This window comes from Suricata suricatta, chromosome 4, assembly GCF_006229205.1.
Source record: "Suricata suricatta isolate VVHF042 chromosome 4, meerkat_22Aug2017_6uvM2_HiC, whole genome shotgun sequence".
In the NCBI taxonomy this organism is placed as follows: domain Eukaryota; kingdom Metazoa; phylum Chordata; class Mammalia; order Carnivora; family Herpestidae; genus Suricata; species Suricata suricatta.
This window is the reverse complement of record NC_043703.1, coordinates 95379813-95397692: the sequence shown is the minus strand read 5'-3', so window position 1 is coordinate 95397692 and position 17880 is coordinate 95379813. Positions and strand designations below refer to the sequence as shown.

The following is a 17880-nucleotide window of genomic DNA, read 5'->3' as shown; positions in this document are numbered from 1 at the left end:
ATCTTCTGAGCAACACCAGTTTGGGTTGTTAATTACACCAAGAAAGAGGACTCATGATTAAAGGCCCACAAATTTTGGTTTTATACCCAGTAGGTTGGAGGAAGAGGTTGATGCCAAGACTGGAAACGGGTCCACGCCCCTCACTGAGTGACTTTCTTATTGATGTTTTTCATTGTATGATGTGTCTTTTTTGGAGAAAGTAAATCATATCACTCTCTTGAGAAGAGAATGGTGATCAGCAGGGTCACTTCTACAGTTTAATAAATGTATACTACTCCAGACATGCATCAAAGTTCCATTTGCTGTCTTCCTTGGGTCAGGGTGGAAGAAATCCAATAGAGGAGAATAAGGGAGTAGCTTATCTTGCCCCAGAAATAAATACTGGCATGCAGGGATTTTGCTATTTGTCTGGAAGTGGCCCGGAAAAAAAATAAAAAACCCTCTGGTCAGTCATGTGACCCTGGGAGATCTCTTCTCATAAGGGCGCTGTGTGGAGCTTCTGAAATTTGTGGAGAGTTTTCTCTGCAGATGTAGGAAGAAAGCAGGTGGATGGGTGAATAAGTATGGCCTTGCTCCTGGTCTCCTTGCTTGCATTCCTGAGCTTAGGCTTAGGATGTCGTCATCGGATCTGTCACTGCTCTCACAGGGTTTTCCTCTGCCAAGAGAGCAAGGTGACAGAGATCCCCTCTGACCTCCCCAGGAATGCGGTTGAACTGTGAGTATCAGAGGCAGTGGGAACAATGGTGGGGCTGGCATTTGTGTGCTGTGTGCTGTTATTATTTTTACGTTAGACTGATAACTGTTGGACTGAACTATTTCTGTGCTGACCAAAGGCTCGAATAAAATACCCCCCCAATCCTAATAACACTGCCCTGAAGCTCCCCCAGGATCTTAGTGAGAGTCTGTCTCAGCCAGAAAAGGAAGGGGGAGAGCAGCGTGGAAGGCAGAGGAAAATGTTTGAGTCTTTTCAACACATTTGCTCTTGGGTTCTGTACTATGTTTGGTGAAACCAGAAAAGTAAAATTAAGAAAAACTAGAAACTTTGAAGACCTGGAATTAGAGGCAGAAAGACAATTTTCATTTAAGTGGAATACACAACATGTCTCCTAAGGACACTGAGTTCAAGAAAGCATGAGTTACTGTCACTCTGGAGCCACTAGCAAATAATTCCTCAACTGAGGTTCTGCTTCCTGGGGAAACATGGAACTGGGGGAGAGGGGAAGGGGTGTGAAGAAATGGGAGAGTGGGCTGGGAAACTATAGCATAATCTTTAAACAGCTGGGAACATGTGATTTCCAACTTTAGAATTTTACTAAACTATTTAATAGGAAATCGACAGACTCTCAGAGTTGGACAAGATCTTAAACATCAGTTTACTCTATTTCTTAATTTTGCAAGTGAGGAATCTGGGATCTGGAGACTCAAGAGATTTGTCCAATCTCTTACAAGGAGCCAAAGCCACAGCCCAAACTAGAAAATAGGCCTTTTGACTCAAAGTCCACTCTTCTTTCCCCCAAACTTCATTCTGACTGTCCAATTAATTACTACTTCCCTAAAGAACTGGCAAGTTATAGCTCAGAGGATGGAGATATACTCAGTCCTTTTATTTCAAGAATTTTAAACAGAAGCCACTATTCTGGATGCCTCTTTCACTCTTGGCCCCATAAGGCTAAGGAGGAGTTATTTTACTGCAGAGTATGGTCATCTTGTCAGTTCACAATGACCACAGACACACTCAAACATGGTAGTGACTCTGTCACTCAGGGATAAGTCATTAGTGGTACACTTGGTTAGTCTACTTGCTACTTTTTCCCTGGACATTCTAAGTCCTCAGTTCCTATCCAGAGGCAGCTGCAGCAGCAGAGTAAATAACCAGGCAGCTCTGTGTTTTGGCTACACTGCCTCAGATGAGACAATTATCCCTGATTATGGGGAAGAATGTGTCCATGTACAGTCTAGTTTATTAGGTCACTATAAACACAGAAGAAGGCCAGTGCACCTGAGCTCCTGCAAGAAGTCACTTGCTCCTAAGCAAAGTTGAACAATTACTTAACCCCTTCTGAACTTTAGATTCCTCACCTCTAAAGTGATTTTACGACAACCAGTTTGTTATTTACACTGAAAGACACAGTCCCCTCACAAACAAAGCCATTTATACCTCTCCACTTGTCCCAACGTCCCTGTGAGTGAAGCAGTGCCAACCAATTACTGTAGCAGACAACCGCTAACAAGGTGTTATTTTAGGGAGATAACCCTCCATCTCAAACTCCCTTCTGCCCTAGGCCATCTACTTTCTCACATCTTTTTACCAGAAGAGAGATTTTTTTCATTATGCATAGAAAACATGAAGGAAGAAAAGAAAGAAAGGAGGGAGGAAAGAAAAGAAAATCCATTCCCAAACCCTAAACATCTGGGAGTATGTGTGTATAGTATGGAATGAGCAGGAGTATGATTTTAAAAAAAAATAATTCATATTAAGATTTAAATGACTAAAAGGTGTCTGTCCAAAAGTACTTTGCAACTGAGAAAGAAGTTGTAGGTGTGAGTGTTTGTAACTGTCGACAAAGATAGCCCTTGGTCAACCCCTTCCTTAGTTGTACATACTAGAGGACAAAGTTGCATAAAACTAAGAAGGCGACATAAAGTGCTTGCCTATTATTGGCATTCCCCCCATCCCAGGAGTGATTATGGTTGCTTGAGAGGTTTGAGGACTCAAGTTCTCCCAGGTATCTACTCTTGAGAAGATTCTTTTCCCTGCATACTCATTAGTAGGGTATGAGTTGGGCCATTCTAGAGTTCAGATTTTCAATCTTCTGGGAAAGGTCTATAGAGGAAAAGAAGATACATATTGTTTTGGTTGCTAGACATAAAAAATTATTTGAGGATACTTTGGAGGTGAGTTTGTTCATCACTGAAGAGCAGATAAAATGCCACATGAACTACAACTCAGATGCTGAGTTATAATAAAATAACCATTATTTTTATTTATTTGTGCTTTTTAAGAGGATCGGATTGGGTTTATCTGGAATATTGGCAGAGCAAAGATGAAATGGCTTGTTCAACTAAGTATTTCTAGTTCACCTTGCAGTCTTCTGCATTTGGTTATTGATTTTAATGATGATCACATCAGGTGGAGATGGATGGAGGAGCTGGGCTTCACTGAGTGCAGCTGTTTACTCCATCAATACATCATAGCTTCGCTGTCGGTCAGATTCACCCAGGGGAGAGTTGTTGCTACATCTTACCATGTACAGTTTATGCTGGTCATGCATCCACCCTGCAGCACTTTCATTCTGTCTGTCTGCGGGCTATCACTAGAGATTTCTAATTCCCAGCCATCAGCACATGTCAATGTTAACACCAAAGGAGCAGGAAAGCATCACCAATAGGCAGGTAGACTCCATTTACTGAAGGGCCCATATTATTTTCCTGAAGCTCTACACATAACACTTCATTAAAATTGCACAGTAAAACTGCAAGTTTGGCATTATTGCTCCATTGTTCAAATAAGGCAAACCAAATAGTTCTAAAGTTCAAAAATTTGGACACAGTCAGCCCTGCAGCTCCTGGATGGCAGAGCTGAAATCCAAACCTGAGCCTGTGCTCCCACATCTTATCTCTGTTGTGTATAATGAAAGCCTCTGTCTCCTTTCATTTGTTCCTCTTCAGACAAACAAAAGATGGCCTTTAGAATGTTGACTGGAGGTTAGCAGTTTTTCTATCAAAAGCCAATAATAAATACGTTAGGCTGTATGGGCCATAAGTCTCTACTCCAACCACTCAACCCTGTCACATTTGTAGGAGAGCTGCCACAGACAAAATGTAAATGAATAGGCATGGCTGTGTTCCCACAAGGCTTTGTTTTCTGCCACTGAAATTTGAATTTCTTATAATGGTCGCGTGTCACAAAATATCATTCTTCTTTTTATTTTTTTTTTTTATCATGGAAAAGATGACAAATAGTCTTTGCTCATGAGCCACAGAAAAACAGAGGGGAGGCCAAGTTTGATCCACAGGCTATAGACTGCCTACCTCAAATTTAGACTATGCCTCAAAGTAGCCGAGGCAACTTAAAACAACATGACGCCATGGAGAAAGTACTGATCCAGGTAAGCTGGTTCAGGAATGGAGGGAGATCTAAGACAATATTCTTTTTTTAACATTTATTATTTATTTTGAGAGAGACAGAGAGTATGAGTGAGGGAGGAGCAGAAAGAAAGGGAAACAGAATAACAATAGCATGGAGCCTGACTCAGAGCTCAATCCCACAACCATGAGATCGTGAGGCTTAATGGATTGAGCCACCCAGGCACCCCAGGTAATATTCATAGGAGAGCCTTCTGCTGTTTTTTGACAAATCAGAGATGATATGGTATAGCCTTTAGAATCCACGAGACTGGACTTCAAACCCAGACCCTGCTTTTGGCTCTACCACATGGGCTCTTGACCGTATCATGGAAACTGCAATGTGAGCCTCTTTCAAAGAGTGGTTGTGAGGAATACATGAAACAATGAATATAAAACACTTAGCACAATGCCTCTTGGATGGTGGTGGTGATGGCTGTTACTGTTGTCATCTGTAAAACACTAGGGGGAAAAAACACCGGGAGGCATTCATGATGACCAGATGAATCAATAGGTACGGGAATGCTTTTCACAATTGATAGAAAGATCTTTATAACTCAGATAGTTTATAGTCTCCTACTTACTTAAGAATAATCTCCTCCCAGTGGCTGGAGGACTTACTCTCAATGCACTTATTCTTTAAGTAAGAAAATGTGTTCTTTTAGGCTTTCAATATGTGGCAAGAACTCAGGGAGGTTTTTATTCTGACCACAGTCAAAGAAATTTTGATTTCTGACTTACCCTAGAAACTCAGTTTCAGTTGGAGGCAATCAATGAATCTAGAAAGGACACTTTGATACTGCTTTATTCTTCCTGGAGTTACAATTTCTAAGGAGAATGTGAACACCCATTAAAAATCTGAAATTTGAACGAAGAGACAGTACAGACACAGCTACCCTTCTCTTCAGCAGGGTTAGAGGACCACAACACTAAGAGGAGAAAAGGGCCCACTGGTGGTCACGGTCGACACACAGAGATCTGCATTGAGATTTTATTATAGGCTGCCTTTTTTGGCCCCTCTTTTCACATTAAGCTCCTGTGTCTCATTGCAATCTCAGTTGGCCAGCCCTTACTTTTAATTACCTAATTATTATTTTTTTGTTTTATTTTCTTCCTTTCCCTTATATTTCTTGTTCCACTGCTTTGGATTAGATCACTATTTTTTTCTCCATAATCATTAATTATTGTTTAGCTAGGAGCTTCTTTAGCTTTCCTTAGGTCCTTAGCTTCCCTGTGTGCCAAAAGGGAAGACTTTTCCTATGCCAATAAAGTTCTGTAATCTCCAAGAAGGAAATACAGCTTTCGGTGTTTGCATACAGTTTATTCATACTTTATTCTTCCCTGAAAGCATATTCTGGAATTAATATTCTGCAGAACACATTTTAGGAAAGGCTAATCCAAAGACCGGTATATCCAACCCCATCCACCAGAATGAACCCTTTGTCAAGTCTGAACTGTAGTTTGGACCTCCTGACTCCTAGTTCAGTGTTCAGCGTCAGCTGGAGATAAACCTTTGGCTGGGTTTTTAGTGCTTTGTGCCTGAGAAGCTACCATTTAAGAATGTACTGTGTTCTCACAAAGAAGATTGTTTTGAAGACTATAGCCATGTGGAAACTAGATGTTACTTATACTAAAGTGAAGAAAGAAAAGATAAAACACTGGATTACAAAACTACTAAAACCACCCCTGACTTCTGGATCTGTGGAGTAATGACGGTTTACTTTCTTGGTTGCTCACATCCAATCAGTTTTACAAACTCCCTTCATGTTGCCGCTGCCAGTAATTCTTTCTTTATTGCCAACATCTGTTTGGGCCCTGGACATCTAAAGCCTGGATAGTATAATTATGTTCTACTTTATCTTTCAACCAATCTCTCCCTCTTCTCCAAATTAGCCTGCATACTGTCATTGAATTTTTCTCCATAAAACTCCATTGCCACCATGTTATGCTTCCCCAGCTCAAAATTACTCAATGGCTTGTATTTCTGACTGCCTCGCACTAGTGTCCAACAGGAGCCATCTACCCTGCAAGGCCGTTGAAGCCTGGGTGTTTAACTCAGCATGTGGATTTTTGCCTCTCTGTGTCTTAATGTCTTGCCTCCTAGTTATACTATCCTTAGTTTCTTCCTTCTTGCCTCTTCAAGTCCAATCTCCTTATCATAATCTTGCTCAAAGGTTGCCTTCTTGATGAAGTCTTCCCTGACCACTTCATCTTTATTTAATCTGAATGTTAGTATTGTTCAATTCACCATCTTACTTTGCCCTTATTTGTTCATGTGTGTTGTATTTCCTTAACTACAGTGAAAATTTCTTCTGTATTCTTTATTGTGTCTGGTTCAATGCAATGTATGTTCTGGGCCCTCAATTACATATAAAACAAATCACATAATCAATAACGGGGAATTACATCTGTTTACCTGCTCTGCTCTTCAGTACTAAGAAAAAGATTCTTATAAAAGATGATTATTGCTCTCCCTGTGGTGAAGTACTATAGGATTTGATAGCTTTCCTATTTTCCTTTTTTTATGGTTTCTTTTAAGAAAATGCCTATATGTCATTCTAGAATTAATTAATTTATTCAGAAATATACAAGGATCAGAAACAAAATCTCCTAAGCAAAAAGTTAAACATCCTATATTCTTGGCACATCACTCAATTCTCCTGACATAAGTAATACTACATGCCTTTCTATACCTAACAAGAATATTAAAAAGATAAGTGAAACTGCCTAAACAAAATCATTTTAAACCAGGCAGAAATGTTCAAAGAAATATAATTTTTGCCAATTAAGGTCAGATTCCAAACCCTGAATGTGAGGTTTTCTGTGTTCCCCAGATGTGCTTTGATTATTGTAGTTCTGTCTGATATCAAAACCAAACACCCCACTGTGCAAATTGCCCCAGGTCCCCATATCTGGAGACTCCTGCTGTCTTGTTTAGATATTTCTCTGAAAGGAACAAACAGCACAGTTTTTTTGCTAATGCATACATAATCCGTTCTCTCGAAACAAAATCCTGCACCTACTTTAGTGAGAAATCGCATATGTATGTCCAACACTTGGAATTTAATTGGACTGAGGATAAGGGAGGTTTATATTCCCCATGGAGGAATCAGAAAAATGACTATAGAAAAAGCTATATAATGCTTACCTTGAAAAGGAAAAAGAAGAAATTATATTTCAGGGAAAGAATCCTTTAAAATACAAGATGAACTCTACCCTCAGAATTGGCTAAGAGCTATAATTTACAGAGTCATTATTAGCAATTGAAGAGCAGGGGTTTGAGAGAGCAGAATTCCAATTTCTTGGTGATGATAAAACCCCTTGTTTACCCTAAAGGTGAGCACAGTCCTTCCTCACCTAAGTCTTCTACCAAAGAAGCCTGAGCTTCAGAAGCCTGAGCTTCAGAAGCCAGACATGTTGGCAATGTAGGAAATTCATTCGACTTTTGATTATCCTTCTCCAGGGCCACTAATTGGGTTATCTAGTCACTATGGTTGATTGGACTATACTTTTTTTTAAGCTGTTATATTAGACTCTCCAATTTAGCTTTATTTAGACTAGATCTAGCTTATATTTCCCACAACGTCAGCTAGAAAAGAGAGTAATTATTTCTAATTGCTTAGAACCTGATTATAATGAGATCTGGATGTTTGTTCTTAATCTGACCTCCCTATGAAGTATCTCAGAGTATGTTGAGTGTCTCTGACCTGAACATGCCATCACCCTGTTCTTTCACAGAGAATATGCCAAAGCATCTGAAAATCTTCAAGTGATGGACCAAAAAAAAAAAAAAATGTGTAAAGTAACCAAAGCCTTGCCATAGCCTTGAACTCAGATATTATTAGTCTTAGGAGTGGCTTGAGTCCACTCTGTCATCCCTTCTCCCAGACCATTTCTGCAACTGCTAACACAGAGCCATCACAGAAGCCAATGTCAGAAATAATGGAAAATAAATAGCATGAGCTAATTTTTACCACTCCCTATTGCCAAGATTGATAAAAACCTCTAAAAAGCATGAACCCAAAAAGCTCATATAAGTTTCAGTAAAACGGAGATTAATTAATTGAAGACATTGGAGAGAAAATTCATCAGTAGATTGGTGAAAGCTTGAAATAAAATGATGCTAAAATTTCATTCAATTCTTTTTTTTAGTTTATTTTTAGAGAGACAGAGAGAGAGAGAGAGAGAGTGCTAGCAGAGGAGGCAGAGAGGGAGGGAGGGAGAGGGAAAGAGAGAGAGGGAAAGAGGGAAAGGGGGAGAGAGGGAGGGAGTGGGAGAGAGGGAGGGAGGGAAGGATGGAGAGGGAGGAAGTGAGACAGAGAGAGAGAGAGACCCAAGGAGCTCCTGCCTTGACAGTGCAGAGCCCAACACAGGGCTCAAACCCATAAATGCTGAGATCATGACCGGAGCTGAAACCAAGAGTTGGATGCTTAACTGACTGAGGCACCCAGGCGCCCCTCATTCAATTCTAAAATGCTTTATTTTACACTCATCTTCAGGCACTAAACTTCCCAAAGCAAAAAAAAAAAAAAAAAAAAAAAGCTTTTCCTAGGTCTCAGAGTCCAGCAGGTGTGTGATTCCTAAACTGAGATTTCAGTTTTGGGGTTTTAGGGGGTGGGTTCCTTTAGGCTCAGTAGACAGTTCTGCTGTTTTGACATGAAGCACAGAAACCCTCCACACAGACACCTCTCTCTTTTCAGTTTGGAAAAGGTTTTTAAACAAGATTTGTGGGAGATCCCATCTCCAACAAGGACTGCAACTAAATAAATGAGGGCTGATGGGAGGTCATGGATCATTTCATCCACAATCCTCCTGGAATAAGAAGGGCATGAAAAAGAAAGCCTCCTGATGTGGAAGAGCCACAGCCTGGAGCACTGGATTTTTCAAAAATGGCCCCAACTTAAAATATTCTGTCCCTTCTAATAAAGCCTACTAAGTTTTGGTTCAGACAGTGGATCACATCCCTAGAAGACAAGATTGCCTCCCCATGTGCATTCTTCATCATTTCATAGAAGCTGCCTCTGAATTGGTCTCAGTGCCTTCAGCCTCTTGCCCTCCCAGTTCCCTGCTCTGAGCACTGCTGTGGTTTGATTCCCTCGTGGGCTCCAATACCCAAGTCCTACGTTTGACATGAGGGTCTTCCATATTTCGGCCTCAGATTAGCTCTCCTGCCCTCTCTCTCATCTTCCATCCTCTTAACTCCTTGCTCCATGTACTACTTTCTATTTCCAGATAGGCTTTCTATTCTCCTACCCAAATACTATTATCTTCTCCAACCTGAAGTATATTTGCCTACTTGAATGTGATTCAGTTTTGAGATCAAAGTCAAGATGCTCGTTTTTATGAAGTTTTCTTTCAACAGCAAATATTTGGTTATGTTTGTGCAAGGCACTGTACTAGGCGCTCAGGGAAATGGAACCAACAGGAGAGGCATGATGTATATGCTTGTTCTTGTGGAGTTGCTCAAAGAGAACATGAAAGAAATAATGACAATAATGTTTTTCTCCATCTTTGCTCACAGCGATCAAAATCCCCCTGAAAATCCAGCATAGTCATTGTGAAACCCACTCATTTGAAAATTAATTGCAAGTTGCAGTCTGAAATAATAAATTGTGCAGACTGGAAGAAATTGGTGCCCAGTAAAAGCCAATGAGAAGCTGCCTAACTAAAGTTTATGAGAAGATGAGCATCTGCCTGTCCTACAGAAACTTGCCCTTTTGACCACCTAGCCTTGATTTCAGGAGTTGTTCAGGGCCACTTCTAGAACAGTCTAATCTTTAAAAGGTCAGAAAAATCCTTGCTTCGTTTTACAAGGAGAATATGGACTTCAAATAAAAGAGAATGGCAAATGAACACCAGCAAACTTATGGTAGAGTTTAATAGACAGATTACCAAATATTTAAATTTGATAAGTCAAATTTAAATTGTGCAAGTACAAGGGATGGGTCCTTTGAGTTAAGATAAAAGAAATGATACAGAAGGTGGAAAACAGCACCAAAAGGGTAAGCTTAGTCTGCACTGTTTTCTTTGCCAACTTTATAATTTTCCCCAAAGCTGCTGTATTCATGAATCTATTATATGGATACAGGAGAGAGTATGTTCAAAGAATATATGTATTAATGGACTCTGTATGCCAGCTTTCCCCCAGAGAAGCTGAGTGTCATCTCTGAAATCTGGTAATCACATTGAGTTAGTCTCAACAAAGCAAAGATGTCTCTTCTGAAAATGACACAACTTAAAAATTTCAACTTTGGCAAAAGGAGGACACTAATAGAAAGTCCTTAAATGCTCTTGAATATATAAACAGCTTTTTTTGTGTAAATTTCTAACTGTTTTTGCATGGATATGTTAGCTTTAGAATAGAAAAACCAACTGAATGAAAAAGAATGATCACTCCATCATCAGAGAATGTCTGAGCAAGTATCAAGTGTCAGCCCAAACCCTTGCCACTGCCACACCCCCACTTAAGCTAACCTCTGGTCAGGGCAGGAAGGGAAGAAACCTTCGTTTAATTGGAGTTTGTTTTGTACACCACAAGTTGTGTCGAATTTCTTAAAGTAAATATATAGGTGTGGGAGAGAGGCAGTGGAAAATGCAACAAGAAACACTCCTTTACTTTAGGAGACAAGCTGAAAAGGCAAGGACAGAAAATATGAGAATATGGTGAACAGCAAAGAGGTCATCTGGAATTCTACATACAGTAGCAGAATTGCTTATCAGGACCCTGATTGTAAAAACGCATTGAGCTCCTTCAATAAGAACACACAGTTTTGGAATGGTATCTAATTCCCCCAAACAAATACTAGAGACAAGAGAAAAAAGAACAAACAGTTATAATACCCAGATAGGAAAATTACAAAATAGCTCTGGAGAAAATTACAAAGTAGTTCTGGAGGCAGAGCTTTCCACTAAGATGCCAAAGGAAGAGCAAAAACAGCAACAGAAGCAGGAAGGAAGGAAGGGGAGGGAGGGAGGGAGGGAAGGAAGGAAGGAAGGAGGGAGGGAAGGAAGGAAGGAAGGAAGGAAGGAAGGAAGGAAGGAAGGAAGGAAGGAAGGAAGGAAGGAAGGAAAGAAAGAGAGAGTGACAAACCCCTGGACCCTGAGAGTTGAGAATTCTCTGAGTGAGTATCTAAATCTTGATTTGGTCAAATTCCCTGGGTAAGATTTTCCCAAGCTCCTACCCAGATGGTGAAGCCTTATGTCAGCATTCTGGTAGCTGAGAAAAGGGGCTAGGGGCTTAGCATTAGGCATCCTAAGTAGTCCTTTGTATCCTCCAGTCCAGAAACTATCTATTCTACTCTCTTTCAAGAATAAAGCTTTGCTATTTTGCTGAAGTGGGGAGAAGCACTTGCCTGAACGCTCCAGGGGAGAAGCATGTCTGCTTCTTCATCTTTCTACCAATCCTTGTATTTTAGCTACTTGACCCTAATTCATCCCCATTCCTATTTTCTGGAATATCAATGCCTCCAATCTCTTAGTGTTTTAGGGACTGTGCCATGTAAGCCACAGTGGTTTAGGATTCCATTTTCTAGAATCTGCCAAGTCAGTACTTCTTTAACTAATGTGTAGGCAAATCAGAAGAATATATTGGGAAAATTCAGACTCTGGTTCAGTAAGTCTGGATGGGGCCTGAAAGTCTCCATTTCTAACCAGCTCCTAGGCGGCTTTGTGGCTTTATGCCTTTAAAAAAATGCTGACTTCTCAGTAGAGCTTCACAAGGAAAGAAACAGTTACATGTTTACTATGCCATCTTTTCTCATCAATCCCCATTCATTATTCAACCCACTCATTCTGGCTCTCTTCCCATAGGAACCACTGAAAATGTTCTTGTCACAGGTACCCATAAACTTCTATTTTCATTGTTTTATACTGTAGTTATAGTAGTTTTCAAATAAAAAAATAAACACTTGAATATAAGAGGAACGCCGCACAATTCGGATGCCAAATTCAATGGTTACTCCCCTATCTACATGTTACATGCCTCTCAGGAACACCACACATTTCACCGTCTTCTTCCTGGAAACACTTTTCTACCACCCTAGACTTCCTCCTACATCTCATGCCAGACCTTGGTCTGTGCTGAGTTCCTTACTGCCTCACGGTCTTTAAATGTTGGAGTTTCCCAGCCTTCATCTGATACTCTTCTCTCATGCATCTGTAGTCTCTGGAGCGATTTTATGCAGTCCATGGCATAAGATCTCTATCCCTCCATCCCTAAGTCCAATCCAATGCCAAGTGCCAGAGATCTGACCCCTAAACAATAGCACAAACGTCTCCACTTCTCCTTATCTTCCTTACTATCATTCTAGCTCAGACCATGACTGTCTCTCACCCAGGTGCAAACGTCTATGCTCCTCCTTAGCTTCTCTGCTATCACTCTAGCTCAAACCACCATTGTCTCTCGTCTGGGTTACTGCAATAGTTCCCACCACTTCCATCCCCTGGTTCCACTCAAAGTGATAATCCAGCCCTCACACAGTAGCTCGATAAGGTTTTAAAGAATATGAATATAATTAGAGTCACACATAGAATAAAACTTATTCAACCCATGTTTCATCATTACCTTCTATGACAGGCACTGTTCTAGGTGCTGAAGTACCAATACTGAGTAAAGCAGAAAAAAATCCCTTTGCCCTCGGAGCTTCTATGCTTTGCCATGGCCGTAAGGCCCTCCATGATCTGACCTTTCCCTGATTTTCCAGAGGCATAGTGTACATCACACATCACTTGCCCGTCACCACTAATTTTAGCTGCCCTAGGCCTCTCTGCTCTTCCAATACCTCAAGCTCTTCCCACCTTGACTTTTTAATTTCCATTTCTTCGTCTATAACGTCTTCCCACCCACCATGTCATGGTCTTTCATCTTTCCAGTGTATACCGAATGCCACCTCCTTAGAGAGGTCTTTTTTGACCAGTCTGCTATAATAGCAATCCCCATTGTTCTTGCATAGGACTCTTTTCTTTCATAAGGTTGCTTCAATTTGAATGTTTTTACTAACCAATTTCTTTTCATCCACTAGAAAGTGGATGAAACTAGAAGTAAAATTTCATCATGGCAAGGATTCCGGCCAGAATAGTTCCTGGTACACAGTAGATGATCAATACATACATGAATGAATAAATGAAAGTCCCTTCAAGCAAATAAAAACTAGGAGGAAAGACCAAATGTAACAAACATCTAGTAAGTCCTACTATATCACCATGCTGTTTGCTTCTCATAATATCTCACCTGGCAGTCTTGCACTGTAGCTATTACTGTTTTCATTTTGGAAATAAAGAAAGTGTAATTAAAGAACTAACCCAAAGCTTTTCAGCCTCTCAGTTTCAGAATTGAAATTGAGATTCCTGATAAAACTGATTTTAAAATCTCCAGTCTTTGTACTAACCATGAAAAAAAAAAATAGAGAGGACCTCCCTGTGCTCTGAAATCCTAAATCAAGACAATCTAAACTCTTCACTGAGCTTAAGTATGTACAATCATGGAGTCATCCATAATGCAAAACTCACATATTATCTTGTGTCTCAAATATAGCAAGCTCTCTGAGAGTGCGCATTACACACTTCCAGCCAGCCATGGTTTCGTACTCAATAGCTAATGCACAGGGAGTGTGCAGACAGGCCGAAGATGAATGAGTGGGGTCATGAGTGAGTAGGACTAAAAGGTATATGTCAATGGCCATTTCCAGTGATAAATTGCATAGTAGCCAGAAGTCATCTAATAATGCTCAACAGCTTCTTGAGTGATATGTGCACCTGTGGAAGATGTGATTGGCTCTTCTCTCTGTTGCCCCTTACACATTTCCCATGAAGACAGTCCCTCAGAAATAATTAACTGTAAGCAGGTTGAGTAGCTTATCATCTGTAGCTGTAGAGGCTTAACCAAAGTGAATGTCATGTGAAAATGCACTGCTTGCTGAAGACTTAGAGAGCTCTATAGATGCTCCCTAATTGGTCCTCATAAAATCATGATGAACCTTGAAGACTGTGTTATAAAAGTTTCACAGAACAAAAAAAAAAAATTCTATTGATCTCATGTGACCTCATGGCTTCTTTTCTACGATTTCTCCTAGATTTGAGGAACTGTACCTCTTTGTCTCATCTTGGATATAGTTTAAAGTCTGGACCAAGTTGCTCTAACAAGTCCATATCATATGTAATATGATTCAAGAGGCACAAAGCTGGATCAGTTCACTCAAAATATCTCCCCACAATGCCACCATTAATAAATAAATCCTCGTTGCTTTCAAGATCTCCTTAATTTCTAAGACTCTGCCATGAAATATAAAATCTTCTTGGAAGAAAAAGTATCTTAAGCTTTTGAGAACTGACCCTTTGCTCTAGAATTTTTCAAAACATATTCCTCATAACTCTACTTCTAAAAGACACTCAAAGGGTTCCTGGGTGGCTCACTTGGTTAAGCGTCCGACTTCAGCACAGGTCATGACATCACGATTTGTGCTGTGACATCAGGCTCTGTGCTGGCAGCTCGAAGCCTGGAGCCTGCTTCAGATTCTGTGTCTCCCTCTCTCTCTACCCCTTCCCTGTTCATGCACTGTCTCTCTTTCTCTCAAAAATAAACAAACATTTTAAAAAAGATACTCAAGAAAAAGTAAATTTTAAAAAGTCTTCCATGATCAAATGGGTTTGGGAAAATTGCATGCTATACCTCGTTCCTACTCATAAAGTACATAACATATTAAAGGCTCTCAGAAGCATTCGAATTTTATATAATCCATAATTTTTCCAGAAAATACACTTTAGGAAACTCTGACTTAGTGAGCTATAGCTGACTAAGATTATGCTTTGGCAGATGGGCCTCCATATATACCCAGAGGAACTGGAGAGTTGAGAAAAGTAGTATATACAATCCAATATATGTAGTAGACACCAAAACTATTTCCTCTCTTTTTAAAGCTTTTTGTGTGCCAATTCTTCACCTGTGCAAACCTGTTTTGCTCTTCCAATCAGAGAATTTTTATGCTACATGAACTTCAGAGAGCATATGCTTCCTCTGTCCCTAAGTTTTAAGAATTCAAAGTGAGGCCCAGCAAGATGAAATGACTTTGCCTAAAGTCACACGGGTAATTAAAGGTATGGTCTAGTCCCCATTTCCAAAGCCCAAACTTTAAACCCACAGTTGACAAGTTTCTGTGTCTGGCTTGCTGATAAAGCATCCTCTCTCTTCCCACAAAGAACAGACGACCCTCCACTACCACCTCTACCTCTCTTCACACCCAAGGGAATACCTTTCCAGGTATTCATTAGAATTCTACTGCATTTTCCTTTTACCTTCATCTGCTTCTGAAAAACACCTTTATTAAAATAGTATACGAAGCTCACAAGTCATTCAAAGTATACATTTCAGCGGTTTTTAGTGTATTTGCAGATATGTGCAACCATCAGCATAGTCAATTTCAAAACATTTTTATCACCCCAAAGAAAATCCTTTTTCCTTCAGCTATTACTACCCTACCTACCTTCTTACACCCAGACCTAAGTGGTACTAATCCATTTCTCTCTCTAAATTTCTCTATTATGGACTTTCATATGAATGGAATTATATGAGACCTTTGTGACTAGCCTCTTATAATTTGAATGAGCCATGAAAATATTATGCTAACATGTATCATACTCCATTCTTTTTATGGCTGAAAAAAATCCCTTTGTATAGATAGACCACATTTGCTTAACCATTTGTCTGCTGATGGACATTTTAATTACTCATTTTTTGTCTATTATAAATAACATTACTTTAAATATTTGGGTACAAGTTTTTGTTTGAACATGTATTTTCATTTTTCTTGGTATATACCTTGAAGAGGAATAGTTGAGTCATACGGTAACTTGATGTTTAATACTTTGGGGGAACCACTAAACTGTTTCCCAAGGTGGCTGAGCCATTTTGCATTCCCGTGAACATGCATGAGGTGCCCCTTTCTCCACATCCTCAACACACGCTTGATGTTACCCAAGGTTTTAATTCTAGCCATCCAATTGAGTATGAAGTGGTATCTCGTGGTTTTGATTTGTATTTCTCTTATGAGTAGGGATGCCTAACATCGTTTTATATGCTTACTGGTCATTTGTATCTCTTTACTTAATATCTTATTCAGATTCTTTGCTCATTTAGAATTGGCTTGTCTTTTTATTATTGAGTTATGAGAGTTCCTGCACATTCCAGAACCAAGTCCCTCATCAGATGTATAATTTGCACATTTATCCCATTCCATGAATTGTCTTTTCATTTTATTGATGGTGTCCTTTGAAGTACAATTTTTTTTTAATTTTTATAAATCCAATATACTTTTTAAGTTTTGTTATTTGTGCTTCTATGGCATCATATCCAAAAATAACTTACAAAATTCAAGGTCATAAAGATTTATTCATATATTTCCTTCTGAGAGTTTTGTAGTATTAGCTGTTATGTGCAGGCCTTTGATCCATTTGGAATTAATTTTTGTACATGATATTAGGTAAGTGTCCAACTTCATTCTTTTGCAAGTAGATATCCTATTGTCCCAGTACAATTTGTTGAAAAGATTACTCATTCCCTACTGAATAGTCTTGGCACCTTTGTTGAAAATTAGCTGACCATAGAGATATGGATTTATTTCCAGACTCTCAATTCTGTTCCACTGATCAAATATGTATATCCTTGTGTAAGTACCACACTGTCTTGCTTAGTATTCTTTCTACTAAGTTCTGGTATCAGGAAGTATGAATCCTCCAACTTTGTTCTTTATCAGGATTGTTAGATTTGCATTTCCATATGATTTTTAGGATCAACTCAATTTCTACAAAGCAATCCCAGCTGAGATTCTGATAAGGGATTGCACTCAATCTGTAGCTCAGTTTGAGTATTGCCATCTCAACAATGTGAAGTCTTCAGATTCATAAACATGATAATTTTCCATTTATTTTGATCTTCTGTAATTTTTAATGATGTTTTATAGTTTTCAAGCTATACATTTGTACTTCTTTTATTAAATTTACTGTTTTTTATTCTTTTTGAGGCTTCAATGAATCAAAGTTTTAGTTTTATTTTCAGTTTGTTCATTATGAGTATATAAAAATACAACTGATATTTATTAATCTTATAATCTATAACTTTTCTAAACTCAGTAGTTATTTCTAAAAGGTAGTTAATCCACAGAATTTTCTATATACAAAAACATGTCATCTGTAAATGGAAATACTCTTCACTTCTCCTTTCCAATCTGTATGTCTTTCTTACTTTTTATTGCCCACTTGTCCCACCTAGAACCTTAAGTACAATGTTAAGTAGGGGTAGCAAGAGTATGCATCCTTGTCTTGCTCCTGATCTTACAGAAAAGCATCTAGTTATTTTTTTTTACCATTAAGTATGATGTTAACTGTAGTTTCATAAATGTTTTCTAACATGTTGAGGAGATTCCCTTCTATTCCTAGTTTGTGGAGTATTTTTTTTTAATCAAAAAAGGATGTTGGTTTTTATCAAAACCTTTTTATGTATCAGTTGAAATATTTCTTATATTTGTTCTTATCTTACCAACATGATGTACTTTACCCAATTTGGGGATGTTAAACCAACTCTGATCCTTGGGATAAACCCTATTTAATCATGGTATATAATTCTTTTTAGATGGGTTTGGTTTGCTAATATGTTGTTGAGGATTGTTGCAGCCATATTCCTAAGAGATATTGGTCTGTAGTTCACTTTTCTTTTGGTGTCCATCTGGTTTTGATATGAAGGTAGTACTTGACTCATAGAATGAG

The 17880-nt window shown here is 39.1% G+C and overlaps 1 protein-coding gene across 3 annotated transcripts in view; it reads left to right on the top strand.

Annotated features, from left to right (window-relative positions):
• The first annotated feature begins 529 nt into the window (after window positions 1-529).
• FSHR (follicle stimulating hormone receptor) overlaps window positions 530-17880 on the top strand; it is a 167072-nt gene continuing 149721 nt past the window's right edge. For all 3 annotated transcript variants that reach the window (XM_029936223.1, XM_029936222.1, XM_029936224.1), the window contains exon 1: window positions 530-715. In XM_029936223.1, the coding sequence (XP_029792083.1) occupies window positions 564-715 (152 nt within the window). In that variant the 5' untranslated portion in view covers window positions 530-563. The remainder of the gene's footprint in view (window positions 716-17880) is intronic.